Here is a 12,806-nt window from a genome sequence, read left to right as displayed (position 1 = left end):
CGTCACTGGCCACTACCACGAATTCAAATATTTGTCGACGGATTGATTGTTGACGAGAGCATACGTCCGAGTGACGCAGTGTTCGTGCCCAATGCGTGAGCTGGGAGTAGGCTGACGGGCTTTGGGTAGCGTTTCAAAAAAAATATGTCGGTGTATTTCAGGAAGACGAAACGAAAGGAATAAGTTTGTTCATTGTTTAGAGCAAGTCAGGCTATATTTTTTTTGTATTTTACCAAAATAACTAATTAATCAAGATCAATTAATGAACTTTTGAAATATTTAATTTAGAGCAAAAGTTACAATCACGAAATTGTAGAGCGTTCTCAGAAACATCCAGTTCAATAATTTTTATCATGAAACCTTAGAAATTCTTTGGACTTTGAAAAAAGCCTGCGAGTTACGAAAATAAACATGTAACTTTGCGCTTGCGCGCCTTGTATAGCAGTGCGCTCAGCCATGGCTTCAATAAACTAGGCCCGTATGCTGAATAAATCACCGTTGACAGGGCGAAAAATTACCCTTTTTTCGTTTTTTTTTTTAAATTTTTTTCATAAGTCACGCGTTTTTTTTAAGCACAGAAAAATAACTGTGTTAGGGTTTCTTGATAAAAACCACTAAATTAGATGTTTCTTAGTACGCTCTCCAACTCCGTCATCATAAATTTTGCTCTATATTGAAGATTTCAAAAGTTCATTAATTGATCTTAATTATTTCGTACCATTGCGCAAAATACAATAAATAGCTTCAATTGTTCAAAAGAATGAACAAACTTATTCCTTTAGGTTTGTCTTCCTAAAACACACCAAAATATTTTTAAACCTTGGCTAAAGTTAAGTGGAACACCCTGTGTATCAGTGTAACTTTTGGAACTTTAAGTTGAAAGTACGAAAAACTCGAACCAGGTCGTACATGCACCTCGACAGATTCGCGACATCGATTGTTCCAACATAACCCCCCACCCCAAACCCAGAGGGAAAACGTGGTATAGTAATAATAATCTTGGTTTTCATGTCTCTACAAACAGGACAGCACTAAAGACTGAACAGTGGTACACTGTCATAACAATAAAAAAGAACAACTTGTGCAAAAAATTCAGAAAAAAAAGAAAGAAAAAGAGACAAGTAATGTTACGATAATGTACACACTATTCGATTATTCGTCAAAAAATGCTCATGCCAAAAAAAAAAAAAAAAAAAAGTCTGTTAGATTAGTTGAGCTGGTTATATACGAGTTGCATTCTCGTAAACTATGATGTATGTTACGAAGCCAACAAGTAAAGGAAGGCATTGATAGCAACTGGACCGGAAGAAAACATTAAAACAAACAGCGCATAAGAGTAGTGGTGAATCAACAATCGCGTTAACAGATTTATATTAGGAAAGGGCAATAAATTACTGTATAAACACGGTCTAATCTATAAACGCGCTAAAGGTCTGCACCGTCCGCTGTCCGACTACAGGCTGAGTCCATCGAGCAGGCATCGAGTGATCAAGTGCGACCGGTTCAGCGGCCACCAACTCCCGTATGTAACCGTATGGTGGTGCCATCTATCGGCGGTCCGGTCAATCAGCCAGTTTAGTTTTATTTTACTGCGGGCTTCGTGCGTTGGAATGTGAAGGCCTCCCGCGGCGCCCCCCTCAGTGACTGGGGCATTACAGACCGCCCACAAGCACAAGATAACTATCCCCCCCAGGAGTCAGCACCTACAAGCGCCCCAAATGATTGCTTGAGTTACCGCCGAAAGTAAAAAGAAAACAAAACGGATATTTGATTCACGTTCAAAGCTATGAACAGGGGGAATCGATGGCCGAATGTGTTAGCTCATCCTCGTCGCAGCTCGAGGCAGTGGCACTGCACTGAGTAATTTTCTCATCTACAGCGGAGAGACCCGTCGTCCAACGAGGCTGTTTAACTTGTCACTGTCTAAACCAGAGTGTCGAACCGAAATTTTGATTGGTTCGGTTCGGTTCGGTTCGGTTCGGGTTCAGGGCTTTCGGTTCAGTTCCGGTTCTGCTCCGGGGAGCAAAAATAACGGTTCACACCGCTAAATTAAGAATATATTTTCCGCGTTTTTTTTTTTTTCATTTTGGCAATAAGCATTATTTCCGCCGTGAAAAGAATAACTATAGTTTTTTTTTTTTGTCGATCGTACAATCCATTTTTGATTTTCAGGTACAAAAAATAAGAAATTTGGTTATTTAATTTCACGCAACAGTAAATTAAAATTTAGATTATTATACAAAACGTCGTGTTTATACGACTCAGCATCCATTTGTTTACCTCCGTCACATATATTTTACCTTAAAGTTGTCACGAAGTCTGGTAGGTCACCTAAAATTCCCGTGATTGATACGACTTTTCATCGCAGTATTAAAAGCTGAATTGTACTTGTGCTCTTAAACCAAAGAATTAATTGCAGTGTATACAATCATGGAATAGGTGTCTCCTCGCCATATATATAATGAAATATAGTTTGCAAAATATATATTTTACAATATACAGGGTACGGCCCTAAGGACCAACATATTTGACACGCCTTGCAAAATTCAAATTCTAAATGTACATGCAGTATCTGAAATTGGGCACGCGGACGTAGATTCGCAAGAAGTGCTATGTCCAATTTTTTTCAAAGCTCAATTTTAAGTAAGTGGAGCATTAAAACTAAAGCGAAATTGGTGGCTTGTCGCACGCAAAAACGCCAAAAGCCAATGACAGAGGCTGGCAACCAGCAAGATAATCGCAATAATTAGTACTTTTAACAAAATATATAAACAATGACCACCTGGGAGCAAGCTCACAAAGCAGTGTAAACATTCGGTACAGGGCATAGAAAATGTACGACCGCCGTTTTTGCTCTGTTTCTAATGCTTTACTATGTCTGACCTTAGCACTAAAAAAAGTCACAAATCTCGCGAAACTACTTTCCCGTACCCAATTTCAGGTATGTACGTTTTCAATTCGAATTTTGCAAAGCGTGCCACATGTGTTAGTCCTCACGGTCGCACCCTGTATATGATGACGACGCAAGTGAGCTGAACCAGTTGAAATATTTATTGCAAACGCATGGCATTTGTGGTCACCCTAGATCAGTGATATACATTTTATATAATAGTGAGTGGCAATCACAACGTTTTTTTTTTTTTTTTTAACACATTTTACACTCAGCATCGTGATGCAGCTAGGGTAAGAATCATACAGAAAAAAATTATCAAAATGGTTCACTATAATTTATACCCACCTTCGTACCCAGATCGAATCCACTGTAATGCAGCGCGTACCTAAGTGAACATTTTTCTTTTACAGGATAAACTGACATGCCTGAGTGTTGAGGTTTGTTGTTGACAAGATACTGGCAAATTCCATTTGAAAATAAGCATCACATCTGCTAATTGATATTTAACTTTGTTTATTTATTTATTTATTTATATATTACATACTGCAGGCCTTGATTAGGCAGTTGAAGGTGTGGGGTACAGATCCAAAAGATGCAAATAATGAAAAAGGGCACATTTCAATTGTTCGACTATCGTTTTACAAAACTAACAGTAAGAAGAATGGCAATGACTGTCGGAATAAACATTTAACGCACCGATCCAAAATAGGCGAAGATAGAAAAAACAAGACACATTTCAACATCTCAACCATCGTTTTACATAAATGACAGTGAGAATAGCAATGCCTGTGAGAACAAACAATCATCTCGAATACAAAATTGTGACAGAAAACATAATGGAATGAATTAAAAAGGGTGATCATTGAGTGCTTTATTAAAGTCAGGGGAGATAAATATACCATAGCGCAGTGTGTTCAAATTAGATATAGTGCGTGGAAAAAAATGGAAAATATTAGTTAGAGCAAATATAAGCTGAAGAGAAGACTCCTTGTGGTTCCTAGAACAAAATAGTGTTTTGTGTTCTACTCGTCATGGCAGCTCTGACGGTCTGCGTGCGTAAGCGTCATAGTTCCGTCACGCTTCCCTGTGTAACTAGTTTTTGTCCAGCGCAAAGACATTAAATTGATGTTCATGACATAAAGGAGCCAAGAAAAGATTTCTATATGTTTGACAAGTTATATATGTGTCACGAACACATAGCCATTTCAGGCTCTCCCAAATCACTTTGGGCTTATTGAGGATAAAAGCACCGAAAATGATTTGCAAAACATCTTTCAGATAATTTACGGGTGCATTTACTTATGATGTATATCTTAAAGATGGTCGACCCTTCATTAATGTTGTGAAACCTCCGGTCAGTAATGAAATATAGATTTATTATTATCAATAAATATGACTGTATGAAGTTCACATAACTGAAAATAGTGGATTGACGAGCTAGTTAATTGTTGACAAACATAATATAAGAGTAGCGCATAGAAGACGGGATAAACCTTCTAGTTGTAAGTTAGCGCTCGTCCCGCGTTTTGCTTCCTTTGTGTCCCATTTTTTATGCTGTACTCGTTTACTATGCCACATAACTTCTTGAGACCAATACGGGAGGATGACACTCGAAAATACGCCAGCTGTTGAAGGCTCTGGAAACTTGTCTTATTTCATTTCGCTGTTTGGCAGTGAGAAAAACCGGGTCGCGGGAAATGACAAAATGACTTTGTGCTCACATGACAGATCGGAAGGAAAATACACGAAAAGGGCCGGAAAAGGAAGATAATAATAGGTAATCTTTAAAAAAAATTTGATGCACGATGCCTTAATGCAAAAATAAATGTATGGATATGCAATGATATTCCTAAGTACACATAAATAGCCCGAAGGACTGACGAAGATTCTTATTATCCTAACATAAATTAGATTTAGGCATCAGGTTGCATAAACTCGAAACTTCGCGAAATAGCGCATCGGGAGGCTGATGTCTCATTCGGTTTGACGTGCGGTTGTTTTTGGCACTTACTTTAAAACTCTGCGCTTTCAGTCAGTGCTCTCTGACATTTCATTTGGCTAGAATATATCATCGCTATAGTGCCGAAATTTACAATTTGCACATCTACCTTTGCTAGTGTTGCGAACACCGCATTTCACCAGGAAACTGAACTGTTTAACATGGTTTGCACGTGACGTCATGACACTATAGGCTGGTGGTAATACACCTTTCCGGAAACATGTGGCGCCCCCACCGTATGCTCGACGCATTGTTACGCTCTGCTGTACACCCGCCGGCAATATGAAGGTGAACACGTTACCTGGTTTTTTGCCTGTTTTACGGCTCCCTAAAGCTATATTAACTCTCAACGTCTCAAATGGCACGTGGCTCAAGGTCTAAACTTTGCGTTCTAGCCCTCTTCTGGAACAGAGCTTGTTCCAAAACTTGCAGGAGCGTCAAAAACAAGAAGAGGGCTGTTCACCTTCATATCGCTCACGGGTGTACGGTACGTGATATTAATCAGGAGGTGAGGACGAAGTTGACGTTGGTTATTTTGTGGTTTCAGAACGCAGAGAAGGCACAAGGAAAGCAATAAGGAGTATTCACTGGGCGCCATATTTGCGGGTGCTGTCTAGAGCGCATGCTCAGAACGAGCCCACATTAATAGGCTGCTAAGACGGGCAATCTTGAGGGTGCGGAATGCACCAAAAGAACTGTGGAAGCTCGCCATCAGCACGCGCTCAGCAGTCGTGCACACACCTATGGCCGCCAGTGAATACTTCTTATTCAGAGAATGTGATAAGCTCCTTTTGTGTTCGCTTTGATTTTTTAGAGTTTTAGCTCGCAATGATAAGAGAGAATGAACCGCGTTGCTACCGGAATATACGGAACGCTTGAGCCGGCACGAACATACATCGAAGCGGCCCCACAATTCCCATTGCCTCGAGGTCTCCTGGGATTTTCCGGAAGGGTCTACTGCGACTTGTTCTTGGTGAAAAAATAAAATCAGGTAGAGCAAAATGCACGCTGCAGAAGGTTCGCTCTCTGTGCATGCGATGTATTTGAGAGACACAAATTATTCTTCCTTCGTGCAGCGTCATGAGGAACGGCTTGAGCGTCTGGCATTACGAAAACGCGCTTTCTGGCTATAGTATTTTTCGCAAAGGTAATAGTTTCCGGGGCCACGCTTTCTTGTCTGTGCCGAAGATGCGGGCAGGGGAACGTTTACAACAGTGTTTTTACAAATCCCTGTCCCCCCCCCCCCCCCCCCCCCCCCCCCTCTACCCGTTTTTTTTTTCCCGATGTTCTTCTAGAGAGTACTTTTTCTTCCTGAGGGACTCCCTGCTCCGTTTGGGGTTGTTAGTTCGACCACTGTTTCACTTGTGTCAGTTGTTTAATGCAATTCTCCTGTGCCTTTCTTTTGCATCCCTCCCCCCCTCCCCCTCAAAAAAAAAAAAAAAAAAATTACGGTGGCGGTCGAAGCTTGGGGGACAATTTGAGAAGGACACTGTGTGACTTAGAGCGACTGGCAATGTTCTGCTCTCCCTCTGAGGCCACTAGGATCTTTAGTTTCAGGTATCCATCCTGTGCACAGTTATATATAGTTCTATGTAAAGTCGGATTAATGTCACATATTGTAAATACTTCACAGAGACAACTATCTGAGGCAGTTCTGCAGCAACAATGAAAACAAGTTTGGGCGCCTCAATGATGTGTACGTGTACAGTGTCCCTCTGATCGTGCAACAATTTTTGCACTTGCAGTAAATACCGCTAAGAACTCATCCCTGACGTTGCTAACTTGCGAAAATAGTAATACCTATTAGTTTTCCTCTCCCCGCAACGGCAGAGGCAGAAAAACTTAAGGGAAAAACAGTCCCTCCCCCTTCCCCCCCTCAACTCGCAATTGACACACTGGTGCCTGGAGCACGCTCCCGACTGGTGTGTTTCCCATCTCGCCCATACGGCAACAAGGGTCCCAAAGTGTCACCAAATGACGTCACAAAAGCCAGAGTGTCGTGCTGTCGGATATCGCAATCCTGGCGGTTGATCGCAAAAATGCTGGCGAGAAGCACGAGCGAACGCCGAGCGTCGCTGTCGTTGCGGCGTCCCAACCTCTGGCTTCCGAAGCTACCGTGGACTGCCACACTGGGGAGCGACCTGCAGCAAAACAGTCGTCTGCCAGATCAACCACCGCTGCTGGGACAACCGCTAAGATCGCGACCGACGGCAGCATGACACTTTCATGACGTCATCAAGCGGACACTGAGGGACCACGTTTTTGGGCTTAATAAACACACCAGCCGGAGACGCGTTCCAGTCTTTATACTTTAAACCATGCACGTCAAGTGACCACGTGACACATGAGTAATCATACTGCCGAAACAAAAGCGCCACGAGAACTCACAATTTCTCACACAATGAATCAATTTTATATTCTCAAATATTTATTTTGTGATACTAATAAAACAGAAACAAACATTACCGGGAACCGTCTTAAACCGGTTACCGTTCTATTTTTTTCCGGTTCAGTTCCTAGATGGCGGAGAAGATTTCGGTGCAGGTCAGTTCCGGTTCGGCTAAAAATAACGGTTCGGTTCCGGTTTTCGGTTCGGTCCGGTACCTGTTCGACACCCTGGTCTAAACAAACACACACCACAATGAATTTTTATGAATATATAGCAATCATTGGCACAGCCAGGAATATTTTTCCCCGGTGGGGGGGGAGAGGGGAGGGGAGGGGGGGGGGGGAGACTGAAGTCTTATAAGCTCTTTCCCTGGCTACGCCGCTGGTAGCAATATCCCCTTTTCAAAAGCACCGCCGACGGCAACTTGGGCGTTTCGTCGTTTAGACAGCGTGTCAGTCTGCGCTTGCATTGGCGAGTCGAACCATGTTCGCGTTGTAGATAAGATATTCAACCGGGTTCTATAACTTACAGAGCTCGCCATACCACAAACACATAAAATTACTCATTTCAGCGTCTCCAATATGTCGTCTTGAACGAAAAAAAAAAAAAAAAAATCGGTGTATGTTGACGTCCCGTTAGGAGTCCCACAGGGCTCTGTTCTAGGTCCACTTTCGTTTTTTGATTTATATAAACAATATTTCCGTGGGAATTTCCTCGTGTATACGGTTGTTTGGCGACGACTACGTTGTGTATAGAAAAATTAAGGATGAACACGATGCTGCTCTGTTGCAACGAGATTTGGAGTGTATTATTACTTGGGGGGGGGGGGGGGGGTTCTCCAACTTGGCATATAAATTTAAATTAGAAAAAGAAGTGGGTACACCTGTGATTTACAAAGAAAAAGAACACAATTGAAGGTCACTACTGGATAGAAAGCAACTTAATAAGTACCTCAATCGGTGTCACTCTATCATCCCACCGTTCTTGGAACACTCATGTTGATGACGTGATCGTGAAAGCTGACAGGGCATTTAATTTTAATCGAAGGAATTTGAAATGCTCACAATCTGATTTGAAGAAAACTTCGTACTTAACATGTGTCAAACCAATTTTAGAATAGGCCTGTGCCGTCTGGGACCCCTCGCAAACAACCTTGATCGATAAATTGGAAAGAATTCAGAACAGAGCTGGCTAGGTTCGTCCTGGGCCTGGTCCTGAGTCGGTTGGGGCGGAAAAAAAGCAGCACTAAAATGAAAAAAAAAAAAAAAAAAATGAATTGGGAACTGCCTTCCTTCCGACGAAGAAAGTTGAGATTGAAGTTTTTAATTTTTATATACAATATTAAGACCGGTATTAACAGAGAAATATGTTTAAAACACCCACGCTATGTTTCTAGGTGGACTGATCACGTGTTCAAAATCCGAGAGTACCTCGCCAAAACAAACATGTTTGCGAATTCTTTTTTTTTTTTTTTGTTAAAACCATTGCAGAGTGGTATATGTGCTCTACCAAATAAAGTATATATATATATATATATATATATATATATATAGGTGAGGCAGAGTAGCTTGAGAACAATGGACCGGGAAAATGTAATAAGTCAGAGATCCGTACTCGCGGAGTTGATATGCAAGGAAGTTTATTGTATGTATTACGACAGTTTTGCCGAGAGGCTCGGCTTCGTCAGGAGATGACATACACCTCCTGACGAAGCCAAGCTTCTGGGCGTACTGTCGTAATACATGCAATAAACTCCTAGCATAGCAACTCCGCAAGTACGGATTTTTGACTTATATATATATATATATATTCTTTTTTTTTCTTCTGAACTATAACTTCTCTGAAATAACGCTTCCGGGCAGTGCGGGGTAATCTGTGAATAAATAATAAAAGAAAAAAGTAAAAGCCGTTTACAACTCCCTGTAACGCCGAATTAGAGCGCAGCTCTTGAGGAGAAGTAGAGAAGGGTACTAAGGGGGGGGGGGGGGGGGTCACGCGACCTCGGGGGTGTCACGTGACCTTTGGGTGTCACGTGACCTCGGGGGGGGGGGGGTGTCACGTGACCTGGGGGGGCCACGTGACCCCCCAGAGAAAATTTTTCCGCTAGATTTAGCGGGGAAATTTTTCCGCTAGATTAACGGGGAAATATTTCCGCTAGATTTAGCGGGGAAATTTTTCCGCAAAATTTAGCGGGAAAATTTTTCCGCTAGCTTTAGTGGGGAAATGTTTCCGCTAGATTTAGCGGGGAAATTTTTCTGCTAGATTTAGCGAGGAAATTTTTCCGCTAGATTTAGCAAGGAAATTTTTCCGCTAGATTTGGCGGGGAAATTTTTTCGCTAGATTTAGCGGGGAAATTTTTCCGCTAACTTTAGCGGGGAAATTTACCCATAATGCACCGCGCTGTTACGCCGACGGCGACAGCGACGTCGGCGGCGACGGCGACGGTGACGCCGCTCAAGCCCGAAACGGGCGCCTAAGAGCTGCGCTCTAAAAAAAATTAGGGGTTTCTTCTCTTCTCTTTTTGTACCAAAATACTGCTGAACTAATTCAAGACGTGCCCGTTCTGGGCACCACCTAGAACAATTTGAAGTCCAGGAACAACCTGCACGCACGGTGGAAGAAGAGAGAGGTGTCCGAACGCCGCGAAGCAAGTGTGTCGAACCGGGTTCGCTCCCCCTTTCTGACAAACGCCGTGAGATGGCGCAGCTTTACTGGAGCTGAAGGAACCGCGTCCTTATTCGCGCGCGTTTTTAAGGTAGCAAGGCGCACGACTGCGCCTGCGCGGGGGGCCTTCAACCCGACAGCAACCCTGCCGGGAGATGTACGAAGCCCGAGCGAAATAAACGGTTTTTACGCAGTTACTTTGAATTATTTCTGAATTGCGATCAAACCACTTTTAGCCACCCTTTCGGCTTTCCTTATTTTCCAGCCGGGTGCTTTGTGGGAAAGTATACGCTCCAAATTTCTTAAGCCCCGGTTGCACTGCTAACACATCATACAAAAGACCGTCTGCAGACTGTCTCAGGTCTGTTTCGTCCTTGTACGTCGCTCCCGCCACATTGGACGGGAAAAAGAAACTGTCTTTAGACATCTTCGGGGAAGCACACGTATATGCAATGCAGACATGCTCCGAACAATGCTTGAGGCGCGTCTCCAGGTAATTTTGTCATCGTTTCCGCAGCGAACGGCGTGTCATTCGTATCATGTATGTATGCACGAGCAGTATGACCGCGACCTTAGATTTGAGAACGGCTTGTCCGCAGGCGTTGCGGACACGCGTAAGATATATACATGGCCAACAATCCTCGCTCCAGACGACGTACGGCAGATCGGAGCTGTTGCTCCCTTTATCTGTGCCTTTTATTTACGAGACGTCGTGTCCCTCCCAGTGGTCCGTGACTCTCGACAGGAGCATCTGTGCCGTAAGTTTTCTCTTCGAGCCCACAATGCGGGAGACGGCCGAAGCGGAAGGCCAGAACCGAATATGTCGGTCCAGCGGTACAGGGATCTTCTCTGGGTCATCGTGGTCCTTTGGGTCGCCGGTAAGGGTGTTTGCAGATCTCGCGCGCACGCTACCGAAGGAAAACGTTAGAATTTTAGAATTGCGTATGGGAGCAAAGGCAAGCGCTGAGCGTTTGCGTTAGCCTCTGCTCCACGCTGCGCAGGCGCGTCGTGGCCACACGCCAATCCAGGACCGCAGTTTGGGCTCCGGCACGCGCAGTGTGGAACACGCAACGCTAACGGAAACGCACGGTACTTGCGTTCGCTTGTATTCGCAATACTACAAATCACAATTAGTGACTTTTAGCAAACCGTTGCTACCGTGTTCCGCGTACAGCGCTACCGGAGCCTTTGAAGCATGCTTTTAAGCGCGCACCCCGCAGTCACGAGAGAGTGAGGTACGCGGAACACGGTAACGGTTTGCTAGAAGTTCCTCTCATGTAACTTTATCGTGATATCATAATCTGTTAAGAAAAACGAGTGTTTGACTACTGCCCAAACCTTAAGGCCCCTATACGAACATTTGTGTAGGAGAGCGTTTGAGTGCGCTTGACTAAAGCCCCTCTATCCTGGAAAAAGTGACGTCACCCATTGTTGTGCGAATGCTCGAGACGCGTGCCGCGCGCCACTTCTGGGAAGAACATGGCGTCTGAAATCTAACTGTGCTGCGCTGTGCCGCAATGGCATCACAAAGGGGGGGGGGGGGGGGGGTGTTGCGGCAGGTTGTTGACCCTAGTGACGCCACTGTTTGGCCGGAATGATCTTCCCAAGGGCTGCGCGTTGCGCGTGCCTCGTGCATCGACGCACCTTGCGCTCCTTTTAGAACATGAAAGGGCTTTAGATTTGACTGCATTACGTCGAGAAACGAGAGCGAGTCGCTGGCACATCTGTGCTTCGTATGAAGCGTGGTACCCAATTGAAGGAATGGCCTGGCATGCGATATACGAAGAAGGGATGTCCTGGTTTCTCGCAGCCGCAATGCAGTGAAACACTCTCAAACGCAACTGTGCGTATAGGGGCCTTCACGAAACAACCGCTAGGTTGCCATTAATCGCCACTTTCTTGATTAGCTTTGCGTGCGCTGTAAAAGTTTTTTGGGCGTCTATTTTTCTGCAATGCCGTCGATATACAGCCAATCGCAGCAATGAGCGAACTTCGGTGAAGGACGAGGCTGAAAATATGAATAACCTTAGAAAAACTGCTGCGCTTTGGCACTGAGCATGGCGTCTCTTCATGCTCATAGCCACAGCGCATATTGCATTTTTATAGGTGTATAGTCGATGACAGGTAAATAGTGAAGTGGAAGCTCCTCCCACCTTTTTCCACTTTAGCAGAGCGAGCCCTGGAGACGAGGCGATTTTCTCTCTAACGTTCGCTCTGCTAAAGTGGAAAAAGGTAGGAGGAGCTTCCACTTTGTTCTTTCAGCCTGATCATTTGCCGAGCTCCTGCATCCCATTAGGTTTCTGGGGTTAACTTTACCAAGTACATTCAGAAAAAAAAAAAAAAAAAAAAAAAAAAAAAAAAAAAAAAAAACGAAAGACCTTAGGTTTTTTAGAGCCGACACGATTGCGACAAGGTTCGGCATTTAGATACTTTCTTTAGCAGTGGGATAAGAAACATGCTCATGGTACATTTTTGCTCAAGATTGTTTCTAAAAAATTTTCGCGAGATCGGAGAACTTGGTCTTAGAGCACACTTCATAGAAACCAAAACAAGCACTTCGCGGAGAAATATAGTTTGTGGTGGGTACTATGAGTATATTAGTATGCCATAAAATGAGTGTTGGGAAGAACTTTAGATTCCTTGTACTTAAAATACAACTTTAAGTAGGTTTAGAAAACTTGTACTTGAAGTATGTTCTCCGACTATGTACAAGATATTTTCTGGTACTTTCCGAGGAAAGTACAACTCCCGACTTCAAAGTATATTTTCTCAACTTCGAAGAAATCTGACAGGCATATTCTACCCTCACCAGAGGAGCGAGCAGAGCTACGCATCCCTCCATTTACTAGGCACGTCGGCTT

General features: G+C 43.7%; 1 protein-coding gene across 1 annotated transcript in view; it reads left to right on the top strand.

Annotated features, from left to right (window-relative positions):
* Positions 1 to 10,745: 10,745 nt before the first annotated feature.
* The window catches only part of LOC115332549 (BPTI/Kunitz domain-containing protein-like), a 33,741-nt gene continuing 31,680 nt past the window's right edge, over positions 10,746 to 12,806 (top strand). Inside the window, exon 1 of the mRNA XM_029994957.2 lies at positions 10,746 to 10,823. Within this exon, the coding sequence (XP_029850817.2) occupies positions 10,766 to 10,823 (58 nt within the window). The 5' untranslated portion in view covers positions 10,746 to 10,765. The remainder of the gene's footprint in view (positions 10,824 to 12,806) is intronic.

The sequence above is a fragment of the Ixodes scapularis genome, unplaced genomic scaffold, assembly GCF_016920785.2.
Source record: "Ixodes scapularis isolate PalLabHiFi unplaced genomic scaffold, ASM1692078v2 PGA_scaffold5__190_contigs__length_132052651, whole genome shotgun sequence".
Lineage (NCBI taxonomy): Eukaryota > Metazoa > Arthropoda > Arachnida > Ixodida > Ixodidae > Ixodes > Ixodes scapularis.
The sequence above is the reverse complement of the archived record's forward strand: the minus strand, read 5'-3'. Positions and strand labels throughout refer to the sequence as shown.